The sequence below is a fragment of the Hylaeus volcanicus genome, chromosome 2, assembly GCF_026283585.1.
Source record: "Hylaeus volcanicus isolate JK05 chromosome 2, UHH_iyHylVolc1.0_haploid, whole genome shotgun sequence".
Classification (NCBI taxonomy): Eukaryota; Metazoa; Arthropoda; class Insecta; order Hymenoptera; family Colletidae; genus Hylaeus; species Hylaeus volcanicus.
In genome coordinates this window covers 2301438-2320784 of record NC_071977.1, presented here as the reverse complement: position 1 = coordinate 2320784, position 19347 = coordinate 2301438, and the positions used below count along the sequence as shown (strand labels likewise).

The 19347-nt window shown below is 39.1% G+C and overlaps 1 protein-coding gene across 1 annotated transcript in view; it reads left to right on the top strand.

Moving 5' to 3' along the window:
- Window positions 1-19347, top strand: part of LOC128872715 (neurexin-3b) — a 347065-nt gene that overhangs the window by 257710 nt on the left and 70008 nt on the right. Inside the window, exon 10 of the mRNA XM_054115691.1 lies at window positions 12251-12325. Within this exon, the coding sequence (XP_053971666.1) occupies window positions 12251-12325 (75 nt within the window). The remainder of the gene's footprint in view (window positions 1-12250; window positions 12326-19347) is intronic.

The following is a 19347-nucleotide window of genomic DNA, read 5'->3' as shown; positions in this document are numbered from 1 at the left end:
TCTTGCCTAACCAGAGATTTAAACGTGTAAAGAAACAGACACGAGCGCAGACAGGAGTGCTAGCAGGAAGTAGACTGGCGTATCCAAAGGGACAGGGGAGCGTAGGACGGAAACAAAGGGACACATAGAAACAGCAAACGTTTGCTATACCAGTGGTACGCGAATTACGGTAATCCTGACTCGTGGCAAGAGCTCGTTGCGGGTTGTGGAGTGCGCAGGATTGGGTGCCAAGGAATATACGTGCTATCACGGTTTCCGCGTCGAGCTATCTCGCTGGGACTGCTGTTAAAAATCGTGCGTGTTAATTGAAAGCGTGTTATAATTGCGCATTAACCGCTGGGAAAATGAACGTCGCCTTTTCTTCCGAGGGTAAGCAGTGGGAAAGGTACGAAATAAACGGGAAAATTGAAAGAACGTTCTCAAGTGGTGTGTTCTGTGGAATTTTTTAATTTGACGAGAAGGGGGGCTCGAGGAGAAGAGGAATTAAGGATTAAAATTGAACGCGTCTTTTCGAGACAGACTCATTTATGATCGAGGATCTTTCGGTGATTCGTTCGGCGACTTTGCGCAAAATATGCAAGAATGTTTTCTATTTTGACGAATCGGACTCTGGAAGATTTTAATCGAAATACAAATCAGAATTGACTGTTTGAAATCATTTATTTCGAACCGTTATTTTCGACACGGTTATTTGCAAACAAAAATGAAACCAATTCGTTTGAAGTGTAACAGCTATTTTAAATAATAAGAAATAAAAGAACAGAAGAATTGAAATACAGCCAACCATATTTTGTTTCTAGGTATACTATACCAGGTATACTTTCTTGGTATACTATACAAACTCTGTTTCTAGATATTTCTAAAAAGTCTATGTTGTAAATCGAGAGTTTACATACCACTGCTTAATTAAATTTTCATCTCATGTCTATCTCATACGAGATTCTAAATGAACTCGAAGCCATCGAGAACATCGCGTACCGTTTCTAAAATGACCGATTTGATTGGGCATCTTACCTCCAAATAATTTAATAAAAAAAGATCGAGCCAAGAATAAACAGTGGATGAAAAAGCTGAGGAACCGAAAGCAAAGTAGGGTAAAACATCATGAATTTCTGAAGGGATTCCTGAACTTGTGACCGGGACTTGTGAGTAGGAACCTCAGGCTTGGAACTCAGGTGCACCAGGACACTGGAGTAAAAATAAAATATAAATCGATGGAATGAGAACCGAAGCGCGAAAGTTTTGCGAAGATAGAATTAACGCAAGATGGATTGCCGTTAGTAAACGTACCAGCAAAGATCGAGATTCATCTCTGTCTTATCTTCAGCCGCCCAAAACGTTTCAAGGAACGTACGTACATGATCAAACGCAACATTAATGACACATAAAATGGCACCTCAAGCGTCAACTTCGCGCACCCTGGCTGTGGCTCTTCCAGGACAGCCATCCCTTGTTCTCGTTCACCTCAGGCTTTCAGCGTTTACGCCCTTGCGTAGGAAATACCACGGCGACAGTTTCCACCGTTTCCACGCGAAACACCGAAATCCTTGGATGCTTCGTTGGCTCTGTACGTCCCGTCGTTCGCGGAACTGTAAATTAAATCGGTTTAAACGCTGCGAGCGTCGAATGACATAGTTGGCGCGCCAGCGTCTATTTCACGCAACATATTTTCCGTGTATCGTTGGCTTGCGTCAAGAGCTCGTACCCGCGAAATTTACGCTTACGTTGGCGGTATTATACGCCCGTAGTCTGGAAATCAAGTCGCTGGCCAAATTTGTCGCGTCGTGTAAAATCGCTTCTCAAAATCCGAGGGTGATTCGTGTTGGAATATATTTTCGGTAGAACCGAATTGCAATTCATTTTTGACGCGATCGTATTTTCACGCAGGGTAAAAATGGCTCTACGAACCAGGCTATTGCGTCGTTAACCCTTCGACTGCGGGACGATTTTTCCTGGAAATTCTAAGAGGCGTAGAAGTATGAATTTTTAAAAAACTATACTCCGTCGAAAGAAACACGATAGGATAAAAGATTCAGCAGAATTGCATCGACCGAAACTGGATATTCGACGATATATCACGATCCGATTAATATCGTTATAATAAATCTCTCTGTTCGTTGCAATAATTATACCCTTTGAATATGAAATCGAATTAAATCTCGAGCGCAGCGAGCGTTTTACTTCATTATCGTGTAATCGAGGGAAGATTCTTTCAAATTTAATTCGAAACAAATTTTTGTAACGTTCAAGGCAAATTTTTTCCCTGTAACGAAAGCATAGAAAATTTCATCTGAAAAGAGTAGAAATTAATTCCATTTTATTGATCTATTCTATTTCGTATCTATTTAATTATTTGTTCTACCTAATCTTTGCGATTCTCCGTCTGTAAAATTCTAGTTGAAATACATATAACCCACACATCCTCCAATAGAAAGGACAATAGAAACCTTATTCCTTCTATTCATCGACTACAAAAGTCGAACTTTAAGATGCATAAATAACTTTATACTTAGATACTTGTATACTTAGAAAAATCCCAAGGAAATTACCTCGCAATTATGTATTCAACTGCACTTTTTCTACCATAAATTCGTTCGAACAAATCGCAGTCGCCATAATTTTGATCTTAAACGGGGCTAAGAACCTAGTTTTACGAAGTCTTCTTAAAACGAGCGAAGGAATTTTTTTGAATTACGCTCACGGATGCGAAACATTGCACGTCGTTGGATGAAGAACGTATTCGTTAGAAAAGAAACGGGGGAGCGGAGAAACGCGCAGTGCACATAAATTCGATGGCGAATTATATTTTATGATTTTATTCCGCGCAATTAAGTTCGCGTCTTAAATGGGGGAATACGCGAGTTAATTAAAAGAACAACGGTAAGGAATAAAGAAGTCAGTGGCGTTAATTAAGAGCACGGACACGTTTCGGTATTATGACGAATTCCGATTGCGAAACGACGGAGAAAACTGGCGCAGAGCGGCAAACGGCTAGACTCGGTTTCGTTGAAATCGTCGGTCCGATGAACGTGGAAAGCGAAGCGGAAAGGATCTACTTTGTACTTCTTTAGTTTTCCGCTCCTGTTCCCGGGCTCGCGACACTTTTACGAACTTCCGCTCGACGTACAAAGTATCCGGGGTGATTTTTAATTGCGTATTAAGACTCCAGAAATCAATTTAATTAGAAGTTGGAGATATTACGTTGCACACAATTTTTTGTGCCATAAAATGGGGAAGAAAGGAAGGATCGTATTTCTCGGAACTGGAGTAAATCAAATTTAGTTTATTTTATTCCTCTAATTAACTCGTTGATTGCTCGAATAGCCGTCGAAGAAAATTATTCGTTGTATTCCTTACAGCAAAAAGGCATTTTTGAGAAAATGGTCATTCTGCCGGAATCTAACGATTAATAATAATATAGTAGTAAATTCATTTCGTTAATTCGTTTCATATTAGTTAAGTTTGAAAAAATGACCCACACATTTGATTTTTATTACTTCAACAGATTTCTATATTTACAATGTTTAGAAACGCTACAAATTTCTGAAAACGCGGTTCTTGAAAAATTTTGTTTCAAAGAAACGAGAAATTACGCGATTTCTTCAAGCCGAAGGTTTTCAGACTCGCCTACTTAAAGCCGCCGCGCCTATTCGATCGATATTAAAACAAAGGGCGGCATCTTTATGGCGCATACCGTGAAAAAACCCTGTTTCGTGGGGCGAATAAAGGTGGTGAAAAGCCCCCAAAAAAAAGAAAAAAAAGAGGATTGTATACCCTGGCAACCCAGCGGCGCCTTTTTCGCCTATTGTTCCTCGACACTTCTCCCCGTATGCAGCAACCCTGTTGTCTCGTGTCTGTAGATTCATTCTGAAGATACTGTTCATACCTCGACGGCGGTATTTTATTCAGCGAGGGCTGTATATTTGCCGGCTGGCTGAGATTTCTTCTTGACCGGGCTGGAACATCGCTGCACAAGGGACGGAAGCGCGGAGCCGCCGAGGAAAGAAATATAAGGGTGGCTGTTAAGGGTTAACCCCGTTGAGTAACGGCCACGTCCGTCGTTCCCGCGATCTACAACGCTGATCCGCGTTCGTGATTCCCACCTGAAACGTATTTTATGGCGAACAGGCGGTTGACAGGTGTTCAGCCTATAGAGCTAACCGGGAAATCTACATTCCACGGAATTGAAGCTCGAAACACCGAAGTGTATTTGATTGAAGTTTTTCTTGGAGGATTATTTTATTCATTTATGTTTACCAGATCATTTAACGTGTTTGTCGTATAAAATTTACGGAATTACAAGTGCGAGGTAAAAGTTATCGAAAAAAGTACTGTGCGATATAAAGCCTATAGAGCTGATCTTAAAATTTAGAAATTCAATTCTATTTGGATGAAACTTGGTATACAGGGGTTTCCGAGGTCGCCGATTTGAAATCTAAACTTATAATTTAGGAATTCTACACGGCACACATCTATAGCTTCACGTTTGTTAAATCATTTGGTGGATTTTCTGTGGATGATGCAATGGCTTTAGGTCGCCAAGATGATACAGAATCCATGCGCAAGTAGTGCCTACAGGGATAGTTAGGGATGAGACGAAAGTGGGCTATTGTTCTCTTTTCTAGTAGGCGACCGTCTCAAGACTTACGAACAGGTGCTATATCTGGGATTCTATAGCGATAGAACGTACTGATTAAAGAACCAAGAGTCTCGGGACCCTCGTTCACAATTTCTTTCCAGTCATCCGAGATACATAACAAAGACGTAATTGTCACTAACCCAGCCATTCGCTAAATAACATTAATAACAATTTGATAACAGTGTTTTGGTTTTCACCTCTCAGGGGCCGTACCTGCTTGGTCGCATCTGTATTACGAGGTTCCCGGACTCCTAATGTCTCTGAAAATGTTGAAATATGAAATAAATTTATTACCGTATGTAATTAAATTTGTATATTTTACGTCACAACTAAACTGCGGATCTTTACGCATTTATAAGAAATTTGAACGTGCAAGAACCTACGAAATGCAAACCGTATGCAGGAATATAAAAAATATTGAAAATAAATCAGATAGAGTTAGATAGAATCCTCCATCTTGGACCTGAGTCCAAGAATGAGTCCTCTTCCGAATTCTTCGTTACTTCTTTCGGCAGATTTGAAGCATTCGTCGGTCGATAAAGTAAAGATTCCTGTATCCCGGTACTAGTAAGTGGGACATCGATCATATCGTCCACCGATACGTTATATTTCCAGTCGTTTCGCCGCGCTTGCGGCCATCTTTCCTGCAGTTCGCGCGAAGCGTTTCACCGAACACCCTTGAAGTCCGGCCACCATTTTGCGGGCGTGCAATAACAGGCTCGTAACTCAGCGCGCCTGTATTTCACATTCATTATCAGGCTGCAGCTGTTACGTAACGAACGAGTCCGTGGCCCGAGCTCGTGAAGTACTTACTTAGGTGCTACGAAATATCGTACAAACTATGGCTGCCCATCGTTCGATCCCATTCTCCAATTTTCCAGGTCGCGATTCGGCAGTGCTCGAAATTGTCGTGTAAACGAATCGTTTCGCGTATCGAGTCAAGGAGAAAATAAAATTTGACTCGTGTTATTCGGTTGTTTTCTCGTTACGTGAGAAAACGCTATATTTTATGGGGGTGCAAGCAGTACCTTGCTTTTTTTCATAAGAACGCTACGATAGGAAATATACAAATTTAAGTATACAAGTTATTTCATATTCGAACAACGTTTGATAGATCAAACAATTCAAATTTCGTTGTAACCATGTGTAATTTCTTTTCAAATAAATAGATCGAATATGTTCCATGCTATTTATGCTCGATTAAAAACGAAATCATAGAGTTCCTTTTGGAAAATTCGCGTTCGAATTATTTTCCTAATTGTCTAACGCGTCAAACATTTAGCGCGTTCGAATGTCGATTTCCCCGATTGTGCGTATCCGTCACGTGGCGATATAACGCGAATACATTAATTACAAATTGTCCGACCCAAATGACAAAGTGCACATCTGTTTGTCATAATATATTTGAATACGTGTAAGTACTCAGCGAAACGGCGGAACACGTCAAACGCAGAATTATATGTTTGGAATGGCGACGAACTAGATTTTTATCTAGGTCAAAATTTCAATCAATTATTTAACCATTACTCCATCCATTAAGATTCGAATTTTAACTGTAAAATGAAATATTTCACAACGAACAAATAAAAATTTGCTCGATTCAATTAATGTTATGAATAAATCGATCGGTTTAATTCGACAGCTGATACTAAGAGAAACTTGTTTTCTGTTTTTCATTCGGTAATACTTCGAGGAACCGGTTGTTTGTACTGAAAATCAACTTTTGGGTCGCCGCGCCCAAAACCGAAATTCCTTGATCAGACAACTTTCGCAATAAGGATTGCGCCACTATTGCGAAGCAGCAGCGTCACTTCCATTAGCACGAGATTCCGACCCGACGACATTATTACGAGGCTTATCGCCAAAGTTTTGATGAATTGAAAAGGCCAAAGTACGTAAAATTGCTACGAGACTCTGCGAAGATTAATTCTCTGATTTCGCGATACACAGACAGCTCGGAAAAATGAAAAACAAAATCTAACTTTAATCGTTTAATGTCAAAACACTTTTTCACTTCGATCAGATTCGACAGTGAAAAGATACATCTTTTTCTTAGCAGTAACAGGACAATTTATTTACAAAATTTGTTTGATTTACTTAGAAACTAGACTAATCCGTACAGCCAAGTAAATGTACATTTTTTAATCTTTGCAAAGCACTGATAAATAATTAAAGCTACCACTCAATGAATTATCAGGCTCCTTTAGAGAAATTCTCCACGAAGGTTGCAACATAAAAGTTTACCTTCTCGTTTCATACCGTTTCCACCCCTTCTTCTCTCTAAATTTTTGCAAAAAATGGCCAATATTCAACTGAGTCGAAGTCATCAGCCGCGACACAGCTCCCAGGTTATTAAATAGAAGAAGAAGCACTCTCAAGTTTCTTCCGAATTGGACTGCACCGTCGACTCGTTAATCCGGTTGGCAAAGATTGATGTAGTTCGAAGTAACGAAGACACACAGGTGTCGGATCAAAGTTTCACGGCTGTTCAAGCTCCATGCGTGCACTTTCATATTTATGACGCCCGATCCTTAATACCTCGAGGAGATGCGCAGACACGGTGCTTCTAAGATTCTCCGAAGCGTGTTGTACTTGCCTGTCGCGTCTCCGCGCAGCGTCTCTCCGCGTCATCGAACTTACGAATTTTTGTCGAAAGTTACGGAACATGGGAGTGCATGACAGGAGCTACGAGTTTGCCAGTTTTTGCCGGGAAAACGAAGTTTTGCTTGTACAACCTCGACGACGGCGAACTCTACCCTGGAATGTGTAGCTTGATGTCATTAAGGAAACGCAAAAATCATTGGACAATGTTGTCCGAAAATAAAAACCAAGGAAATAGAAAAGCGAAGCGACTCGATGGAATTTGACCGAGCTATTTTACAAATTTTGCTTGTAGCTCGAAACCGTGGACGCTCAAAAACTATTGCATAGTTAACATAAAACAATGTTGCTCTGAAATAAAAAGTAAAAGTCTTGCAAGTGACTCGATGAAATTTGGAAATTTTCTCTTGTGTGCTTAGATGGTATTTTTTTTTTTAAACTACTTTTATTATTTTCTTTTTGTACGGTTCTTTTGTTTTATATGCCTCCTTTGCCTATTTGATTTGTATTTTTATATAACTCTTCTTCTTTATTATTTGCTCTGTTATTGCTTGCTAACGTCAATATAAATAAAAATAAATCTAATACGATGGCACGAACAGTGACTTCGTCATTCCAGTACCGATTCTATATTCGATCTCGAAAACAACGATCTAAATTATATAAAGTTGTATATAAGTATCTTATCGGTCCAATTCTGAATCGCGAGGCTACGTTATCCGTTTTGTAAAATAGAGGCGAATCGTTTGGACGACTTATCTCCTTAAACTTATCTTCCGAAAGTATCCTATAAAATCTTATAAGAGACGAAGTGAAAGTTATCCAACGGAGGATCTCGGTGGGGATTTATTCGCCAGGGACGTGCTCGACAATGTAGCCTCGCTAAATTGCCAGCCTGAATTCACTCTAAAGAGACTTTACTATCTCGATGACGTTAATTCATTCGCAATGGGACCTTATTGCTCAAGAAGGACTATAGAATCAACAGCAATTCGTTACACGGCTTCGTCTCCCTTCTCCATCTATCTCTTGGAAACAGTCCGAGTCGTTCCGGAAAACGCTAGGACGGAATGGAATTCTGATGCAAACGGAACGCACAAATGGATCCCTTGATTTCGACCGAATGCGGAATTGGTTGAATTTAGCGAATGAACGACCGTAAACAATTTCGACGGGAGGTCATTTGCAACTTAATATTCTGGAGTGCATCCGCGATCCTCTTTGGGTGCAATGTTCAGATTTCTTATTAATTATTTTAAACTTTTATGTAGAGGCATCTCTAAAATCCTGGATAAACGTTTACGAAGCAGTGAAAAAATATTTAGTAATTTTCTGAATGGAATGTAGAAATTTCCTTGCAGAAATTTTTCGTAGCAAACTATTTCGAGTGTCTTTAATTAAATCCACGTGTCTGCTAGAATTATAGCATGATTTGAAATTTCCACCTGAATTATTATTATAAAACAACGTTCCATTCAATTTGTAAAGTTATCGCATTCGAGAATCGATTATCCTCGCCGAAACGTCAATTTTGAAATTGTTTGGCATCTGTAAGCAGCATATTTATCTCTGTCAAAGAATGCTCTCAACGCAACCAGATTAAATTATTTAAACGGTATTAACTAAACATTAATTGTATGAAGCGATAATTGTGAAACGCATTCCTATACGCGACCGCCAATTAAATTCCGCCGTACGGTAAATATTTGGAGCCATTACATAGTAATTAATGACGGTGTTAAACGATCCCTGGCCAACAAAACCATCGATCCTCTGAAATTGTTCCGACAAAATGAGGTAACTAATCCCTACTTGTTAACGTACGAGTTTTACTAAACATCTGCTTGATTTACTGACGATTCAAAAAATGATCTTTCTGGAAACGAAAGTATCAGAAAAATATGAAAGAATTATTTAAAACGTATCGCTCTATTTTCTGCTGTCGACAAATTTGACAAATTCACGCAGAGCTTTAGATACAAAACCTCCTGAAAGTTGAACTGGTCGATTCTGTTGTCTGTAAGTTTCTCAATGTTGGCTCATTTTTAGGAAATAATATTGAAACAAGGTTTCATTAGTTTTTATTTACTCTTCGTTTGCATGGAGTTGATGAGTTAGCCATCTGGGAAATCCATGGAAAGGGGTAATATCGAGGTTGGGGTTTTGTAGCAGTATTTTCAGCTGCACCTGATCTCTTACACACCATCGTACTTCGATTGTATTTAATCTTATGTTATTTTCATATATACACTACCACGCATAGATAATAAAGACGTTTAATAACAACAATATAACAGTTTTTTTTCTTATTAAAAGATTCTAAATTAATTCGACGTTGAAACGTTTCGCTAATAGACCATAAAAAACGGGGAACGTGCAACGATGATATATTTGAATAATAATGGAAAATAATAGTGAATTTATCGAATGGATTAATTAACAGCGTCGTTTCTGCTAAATGCATGAAAATAAGTTCCTTTGTCTCGTTTACGGTGATAAATGAGAATGTTCGGCATTCAATAAAAACGGCCAGGAGTCCTGGCATTATCACGGATTCGTATTGTCCGAATATACACCAGCCCTGCAAAAACGAGCGTAAAATCGACTAATAAAAGACGATCGATTGTTTCGTGTACAGACTTGCTCCATAACATCCTACGTATATTTTCATTTCTTCTTATTTCACGTGCATTCTTCATTTTCCCTCGGTGGACGTACATATATTCGCTTTAGTGTGTCCTGTTTTATTTGCCATGTCCACCCCTTTCAATTGTATTTTTTTTTTTTTTTATCTTCCGCCTCTCTACCCTTTCAAATTCATTGCGCATTCGACGTCGTTTGTATTTATGTTTCCCTTCAGAAATATCTACGTTCCTTCATTTCGATTCGACATTTCATTTTCGTTTCGATTGATCGAGTCGACAGAGTCACTTGATCCGAAACCATTCCGAATAAAAGTTCACGATAGATCGACCAGTACAGCAATAAATGACCGCGATAAATCTGGAAATTGCGGGACGTCGTCGATTAAGAATCAACGTCCGTGGCAAATTGAATGACTGAAACCGCCCTCGAGGATAAAGCGATCATTTCTCCGCCACGAAGTCGTGACAATTCGCTCGTCGTTCGACATGCATACATGTGCCGGACATTGTAAGCCATTCGCAGAATAGCGTAAATGTCGACCGATAATCAGACGCTCGATCGTGCCAGGGACTGGGAAATAATCGCTCCAATAAATTCGAGACATTATGGAATTCGCGAACTTCCCTCTTTCTCGATGCTGCGACCTATTACGGGAGTCGTTGCTGTATGTACGACCGCTATTGTTTCGTGTTTCTGTCGCGTGAGGAACGAGAGGGAACAAAGTGCATCGATACGATGGATCGGTTATCGAGGACTAAAGCTTGTTCGATAATATTCCTCACTTGCAGTGAATATAGACTGTGAATGTCACTATTGAATATATCAGTAAAAATTTTAGTTTGATTCCTGTGGCAAATTTTAGATAATTAATTTTACTTCAAGCTCGTGTGAATGGAAATGAAAAATACGTTATTTGGTTCGATGAATTGTAATGTCGAGCGGTGTAGGAAAACTCTATGAATATTTTATGACGTTTATAATTATTAATAAAACGAAGGTAAAAGGGATATTTTAGCGTACAGATTCAGCGGCAATTTGTAGGTAACTTACTTGATTACAGCGGGTTTAAAATGGGTAGAAAGAATATAAATTACATATAAAAAAATTTCATAACGCGAGGACGTCGAAATCGTTTAATATTTTAGAAAATTCATAACTGACGATAGACAGTTAGCAGGGCTACTAGGCTACAACCTTAGTCTTAATTGTTTGTTAAAAACTGTGAAATTGATATTGAATTTTAAAACTCCCTCTCGCAATCTAATAAAAAAATCCATTCTCTCTATTTTCAGATACCTAGATTAGATTAAGCACTTGCCCATAATTAACGTAACAACGGCACAATTCGAACAGGTCCCGGGAAGCAGCGAACGATGGACGCCGGCAGACACAATGATAACTAATCAATATTTTTTTCCAGGACCCCGTCAGATATTCCAAGAATAATTAATGCGACATCCTCTCGCGATCGTTCGCAGTTTTTATCGCGATTCTTAATTGCAAAACGCGCTCGTGCGTTATTTTATTCAAACGAATCCCGTAGTCCCTCCCTCTTGTCAAACCGAGCTCGTCCTCGAATGGACAGCTAAACGAAGCGAGATATCAGATCAAAATAAAGAGAAAACCAAGTAGAGCGTTTAAAGACCGACGGGGAGAATTCCCTAGGCGAAACTCGAACTTTTCAACGAGCTTCTGCGCGACGACAGCGCTCGAGATACTAAAACCGGTGATTATGGCATCGAGATCGTAGGATTAATACCCCTCGAGATATTTAACATCGTAATTATTTAAACCATAAATTCAATCATAATGTTCAGTTTTGATCATTTACAGTAAATGTGAAGTCTAACGAAATTCGAAAAATTCACTCTTCGTTCTTTCCTTTTTTTTTTTTTTTTGTAATGCACTTCAAGGATTACTTTAGATCTTGCATTCACTGAAAAAGAGTAAACAACGCCTGAATGCGATCCTTCGCCGAATTATATTTATCAATCAAGAAAAAAAAAACATAAAACAAACACCTGTATCATCTATTTAGAGTTCTTCTGAAGACTCACGCTGCCCTTAACCTAAACTCTAATATCGAATACCTCCGCACCGACTGTACCGCGTCGAAACCATAATCGTCCTCGAGATTTCGAGCTCTGTCGCCGTGCAAATCCTCGGCGAAGAGCCAGCGTTCCGCCCGGCGAATTCTCCTCGAGAGAAACGTAGGAGACTCAGAAATCACAACGACCGTAGCCGGAAAGAAAATTTCTAAAATCAGTTCTCAATGTTGCTGTCTATTGCGCGCCCTCGATTGGTCGTGGTCGAATATCGTGCTGCGACACACACGCAATTGGACCTATACAACCGGGTGTTAAGAAGGCTGCGGCGACGATAAGTGCAAGGCGACTTCACGGCGCCGTGGTCACCTTCACCAGCCCAGAGTCCCACTTGGTAAGCCTCAGTATCCAACGCTTTGAACGAAACAAAAAAAAGACAAAAAAAAAACTTTTTTAATTAAAAAAAAAAAAATAAGTGCAAGAAAAAAAAATGTAACAAGCGATTGAATGAAGCGCAACAGAGAGCTCGTGTCTGTGAGCGCGCTGTCTCTCTCGCTGATTGGCCCGGCCACTTAATACGCACCAATATAATTATACTATATATACAGGGTGTGTCCCGCGAAACAATGGCTGCTTTAAGTAGGGTCACTTGTATTTGGCGGGATGGGAGATGTCAAAGGAGAACTGTGTTTGTATTTAGAGAAGCAGATATTTGGATGTTACGATTGCTACGATTGTTTCTAAGGTCGTGTTTAACGAAATTTCAAGATCATTGGTCTTGTTTTAACGCTATTAATTACGTATACGGATGTAACGAAGTAGCGCGCATAAATGGGAGGAAATAAATGGTATTATGCGTTGCCTTGAAACTACTTTGGATTTTTTAATAACAGCAAGTACTGTCATTTTGACACGCAGTTGCTTTCCTCCCATACGGTAGTCACAATCAAATTATTGTCACGATTATATGTGTTGGACAGGTATTGCTTTAACCTTTAAATCGGATAGTTCCTTCATTTTACAGAAATATGATTGCTAGTAAAATTATCGAAGCAATTTTTCTAAAAATCATTTCTTTCTTCCGAGCAATATTACTACTTCAATGATATTGTACCATACTCCCCTCAAGAAACAGGTAGATGACCCGAAAACCTCGTGAAACACGACTTTAGGAAAAATTGTACGACTACGTAATATCTGCCCTTCTAAATAAATCTTTTCTTCGTACATTGTTTCGCCACGTCAAAAAACATGTGACACACTTTAGGTTGGCATACTTGATGGAACATCCTCTATATATATAAATTATATATAATTGGCTAACTCTCACGCGAAACTTAGCTTTTTAGCGAGGAGCGATCACCAGAGCACCAACTTTTCTTCTCCAACCACTCACGTACCCTGCTCTACTCTCCACCTTTCTTTTCGTTTCTTTTCTTTATCTTTGTCAAAAGAAACGCGCGGCGCGGCGGGAACGAGCGGAAATCGGCACGACGATGAAAACTTTCGAGGCGAGTTCTCGAACTGTCATCCAGTTTTTCGATTAGGGGCCGCGATCTGCGCTGCTCCTCGATGGTTCGAATGATCAACCAACGAGCAGACGGGTTAGCATTCGCCCTGATACCACCCCCACCCCCCTCAACCTATGGCAATTTCTTCTGGAAGTTCTGATCGCGTTTCTTTTTCTTTTGATTGTCATCGATGCAGTGTTTCAATATTACCGGTCAATTATTGTTCATTACATGCGATTAGGGTCGTGTTTATGGGTTCGATGAAATGAAATCGAAACATAATTTTTACTCTCGCAGTTTCGTGTTACATTTGTTTGGTTCGAGTCGTTATTGAGTTTAAGTATAATTATGTAACTTTTATTAACCGACTTCGAAAAGGAGGAGGTTACTCGATTCGACATGTATTTTTTTTAAATATTATATCGGAGTCGGAAATACAGAATTTCTTTTTCTGAAAGAACATTCAGTTCCTTTAGAATGTGTCGAAGAATTATTAGACCGTATTAGCCATTATAGAACACGATTAACTTTGTATTTATAACTTCTCGTTTTATTTAATCGATGACTCGGACCAAGCGAATCAAAGCAGTGATATACCGATATGTATTCATGTATTTGTATATCATGCATCGAAGATATAAAATTAATTCTTCTGCTATAATCGAAGTAATTATTCCGAGAAAAAGAAACGTGCAACTAACTTAAAGAGAACATATTCCAAGATGTGTACATTCCACCTCGATACTTGTAAATGAAAACTAAACAGATATCAGAATATTTCCTTTCGTAGCCCGAAAGTCTCCCCGAAACCGTCGTGCCGATACCCCAACGTTTCTCTGCGAGCTTTCTTGTGAATGGTTAGGAAATCTGTCATAATCTGTATATATATATTATAGTTCACGCGTGGGGGTCTTGATCACGATCTTAAAGCTAGCCTCTATAGGTACACCACTGGTCACTGCACATGCACGCAATAATCTTCGCTCCTCTCGGTATTGTCATCACTGTCACTCATCTCGTTACGATATCATCCGCATCTCTGTTCGCCATAGCAATATCTTCGTCACTCTTGTGTCCGTCTTTCGTGTCGCCATCGCAAACCTTAAACGTACGCAAGATTGTCGCTAACCGCGCGGAATCGATAGTTCGCAACGTAGTCGATCGACCCAGTCGTAGCCTGCATCGTGAATTTGTTAAAAAAAAAGAATAGCCGTAGTTCGTTCGCGACGGGATCGACGAAATTTTGCTCGCGTAAGCGTCGTTCGACGACGTTCACCGATTGACCGCGGCGCGTGTAACGTCAAAAAGGTCTGCCCCGAAGCGGCCAAGAGAATCTCATCTCATCGAATCATCTTCTGTTGCCTCGTGGAATGAGCGACTAATGAACGTCTGACAACTGCCTTTAGCTCGAGCACTGATATGCATGAGGAAAGAGGAACGGAACGAATCGCACCGCCTGCATGTTGACGCAACAAAATCTACGTCTAATTGTTCTTTCAGGACGAAAAACGGCCGCGTTCTCTGCGAACGCAACGTGAACCATGACCGTCTATTCGACGGGCTGACTCGGTCGATGCCGACCATTGATTTTCTCGAGAAAACAATGCCGAGACAGAGACGTCGATTAATGTTAAGGAAGGATTGAATCGTAGAAGTCAGCTCGGTGGAAACGAGGGGTGGAGAGATTTTTGTAGATTATCAGAGTTTTGGTTAAACTCGTTGGTGGAAGGTCGGGGTTCGACACTAGGTATGGATTAGTCCTCTATTTGTTGATAGATACATAAAGGGAGAACCAATTCGACCAAATGGTTGGTTCGATGGACCAGGATAGCTGGTTGATTGGTTTAGATCTAACCCTTTGACGACATCCCTACGGGTGGTTACTCTTTGTTGGTCCACAAAGGGAGGAGGGCTTTTAAGGCCGAATAGTTGGCTTCGTGAATTAAGGTAGCTGGTGGGTTGATTTGAATCTTCGATAAATAAGTTCTCTCGACTGTGAGAATAGTGTCCAAAATAACTATGGATATTGGTAAGACTTGTGCGTGTGTAGCTTTGATCAGTAGGATTAGATATAGGGTAGAAATTGTAGAGAGTAGGAACTCTTGTATCGGTACATTTAGAATGTATTGAAAATTATTGCAAAACTGTTATCTATTTCGTCGGAAGCAACTGTAGGATCGTTTGTCAAAATAACTGACTAGCGGTGGGATTATATTCTCCTCTTAGGGTCTTGTTACTCTCCATTAGGCTTCGTTACTCTTCCACGAATCTGTATTAGGGCACATTTTTTAGCTCTAGGTGTCTGGTATTAGCACGCCTCGTTTATTGCAAAATTTTTGTATCATCGGTAGGTTTGGCTATAGCGTCAGAACTCTTCGAGACACGTTTACAAAGTCCAGGTACTCGTTAATAACGGTGTATTCAATTTCATATCGTCATTTGTTACCTACAGTTTGACCAATTTCGACGTTTCAATCGCGATTAAAGACAAGAAAGTTAGACTAGACCAGAACTAGTCCCTGTTCTTAACCCTTGAACGACCTAAGTTTCAAATTTGATACTGGACTTTTAAATCGAATTGTACACTAGCAATTCGTTTGTTTTTAATATCTCGCTGTATAATACGTCAGTATATATTGTCAAAATTGTTCTAGTAATAAATACATCGATATCTTCTTAAATTTAATTTGGAAAATCAGGTCTATAACGGTTAAATCGTAGAAATAGAGTTAATCGATTAGTTCGGAAGAGCAGGATCCAAACTTCATCTTTGATGAGTTCGTCGTGGATTCATTCTGACATTTGAAGCGATTGCTGCGAATAATTTACGTATCACGTTTCTCTATGTCTGTGAGGAGAAACACACTCGAACCAACGGCATCCACTGCAAACCAACGATCCACTTTCATTCGAAAGTCGTCGAAGTCAATTACAATTATTCGATTCGATCTTCCTCTCTAAAAGACGCAATAAAATCGCCACAAGTGGATGGTTAAACGCCATCGACCTGGCACGTTGCAGAAACGCGAGATTTTCAAAATCTTCAGATTTTCAAGGTTCTTCGGAAGGTTTCGTCCAGCGCGAAATCGGAGACGTCTCCGTGGAACGTCGCAGACGATTCGTTCTCTTGGAATAGAAACGATAAAACGTCCCCGGATCATCGTTTCTCCAGCGAAACGGAGGAGTGCATAAGGTTTTTATCCGTTGATCGGCGACCACCGCGAGAACATCGATGAAATTTGGACCTCCGTGGGCCGACTTGTCTCACTAAACAGGATCAGTTCAGCTCGTCTCACGTTCGTTTCACCTTCACAGGCGACACACACGCATAACACACCTATACATACACGAGTCACACGTAAATGAGACGTACACCCACGCCCCAACACCCGCCCAAAACCCTTTTGTTTCTCTCACCTCGCGAATAAGCTCTCTCTAAATTCTCGTCTACGGGGGCTCGAGGTGCACCGATGCCTCGCGCAACCACGACACCGATATCGTAACTCTTGCGCAGCTGCGGCACGGTGGGGCTCTGGGTAAGAAAACACGAAATAACTTTGAATATATATTTCTCGATTACTCGGATTCCCGGCTCGCCAGCTTTCCAGGCGCAACGAACCCGACTGTCGGGATGCGCATCTCAGGACGACGAGTGGACATTAGTTTTTTTTTTCTTAATATCGTGGTCGATTACAATCAGGATTTGGCGAGATTCCGGTAGGTTGTTTTATAAGTATCGCAGCTTTTTCGGTGATCGAATTGAATTATATTTGTTTAACACCTTGTTCAGTAAGGGCTTGAATTGAAAAATGATCGAGTTCGTAGCAGCAATTTCAATTTAGATAAAAAAGGAGATAATTGTTGTTGAAAGTGTAATTTGAAAGAAAATTCAAATATTATTGCAAAGGTGTGTTGACGATGATATTACTATCGATAAACAGGTAACTAATAGTAGCTTGAGTCCTTTATATATAAAAAAAAAAGCTGCATTACTTCCTGTGATCACTATTATTTGAATTTTATTATTTTATTATAGTGGTCGAATTAAGGGATTTTTCTTGTACCAGAGAGTTTACTAGTTCAGTGATTACAAATGTCCTTTTATTAATAATAATAAATTATTTGAAGTACCCCCTTCCGAGGCAGAAATTCAACTCGGATAATCCGATCAGATTAAAGGTAATCGAAAATATAGTTCATCTAATTTTGTTGGAACGAACAAAACAAATGAGCTTATTAGACATAGTATGCAACTGCACTGTCCAAACTACGTCCAATTAATTTTAAGAGCTTCACCGCTATAGTAATTCAACTCTTGACTTCTCAAGTTGGAAGCTTCACTTGTTGTTAGAGAGTCATTAATGCTAGAAAATATTTAATATGTTAGGTGGTATAGCGATTCAGTGATTGCGTACAATAAGTACTATAGTACCAGATTGATTTGGTGAAATAGGATTTTTAGATGTCAGTTTCTAGTGATTCACTCTGTATAATTGAACTATTAATCAATATTTAAATACTGTATTTCCAATGTACAGTTTCTTGGATTCGAAGATAGCAGCCGTGATATGCGAAAGTTATATAGCGATAAGGTATTGACAGCACCAGGTGAGTACTCCTTTTACGTTTATTGTAACGATCATTACGTTATTAAGACGGGTTAACCGTCAGCCAGGGTTACGAAGGATAACGAAAGCGTCTCTTAATAAGAAACGGATTCATTTCGCCGAGTCATTTCTGACATGTCTTAGAAAATTAATTCTAATCGATTTAAAAATTTCGATTGAAATTCTCAGTTTTTCTAAAAAAAAAGAAACTGTACCCCGGTATAGCGTTGCTCAAGAAAATATTCATCGCACCCTTTCACCCAACCAATCTTGCAAATTGAAATTAAAATTTAATTCTAATTCTAATATTTATACGTATAAATCGGTTCTCATATAACACTTACAAACTTCCCTATTAATATTATTCAATACGCTCTGCTCGAGATGTTAAAAAACAAGCGTTCGCGGATTAATGCAACCCAACTTCTCGCGGAACCGCCTTTGAAACGCGTGATTCCATTATCGCTTTGATCAATTGTTAGACACCTAAAAGCAAGGATAAGTTTTCGTCCTGCCATGAGCGGGCTACTTTTGACAAAAGACCGGGCTATGGGGCGTGACATAGTTCCTCGCGGTTAGGCATCGACCTATAACGTTTCACATCAAGCTCGAAACTTGCAGCTTGCACGAGTCAACTTGCGGTTCTGCAACTCGGTTGAACTTTACTTCGACAGCTTTAGGCAAATGCAGGCACGAGCAAGCAGCTAGAAATCCGCACAAAGGATGCGTCGTGCTACAGTTAAGAAGGGAGGGTTATCCTTTACCCTTTTAAAGTCACCCTTATCGCGACGTAGCCATTTGCAAAATTCGTTCCGCTATTTCGCGATATTCGGTTGAAAAACATTAAATGAAAGATTGGATCGTACAAGAAAAGTTGAAGTTTCAAATTGATACACGATTCAGATTTAATTAATAATTGGTTTGGCACTTTTATGTAAGCCTGAAGAGCATTTGGAATTATGATGATATATAATATAATAATTTTATATATATATATAATTTTATTATATATATATTATATATATATTATTTAATAATATATATTATTAATATATATATATATATAATATATATTATTAATATATATATATATATATATATAATATATATTATTTTATAATATATTTAATTTTATCGAACAATTCAGAGTAACAAAATTATGAATATTCAAATACTTCTACATATTTATTTATATATAAAATATATTTAATATAACATATATATATATATACATATATATTCAATTATATATATATTAAATATATTTTATATATAAATAAATATGTAGAAGTATTTGA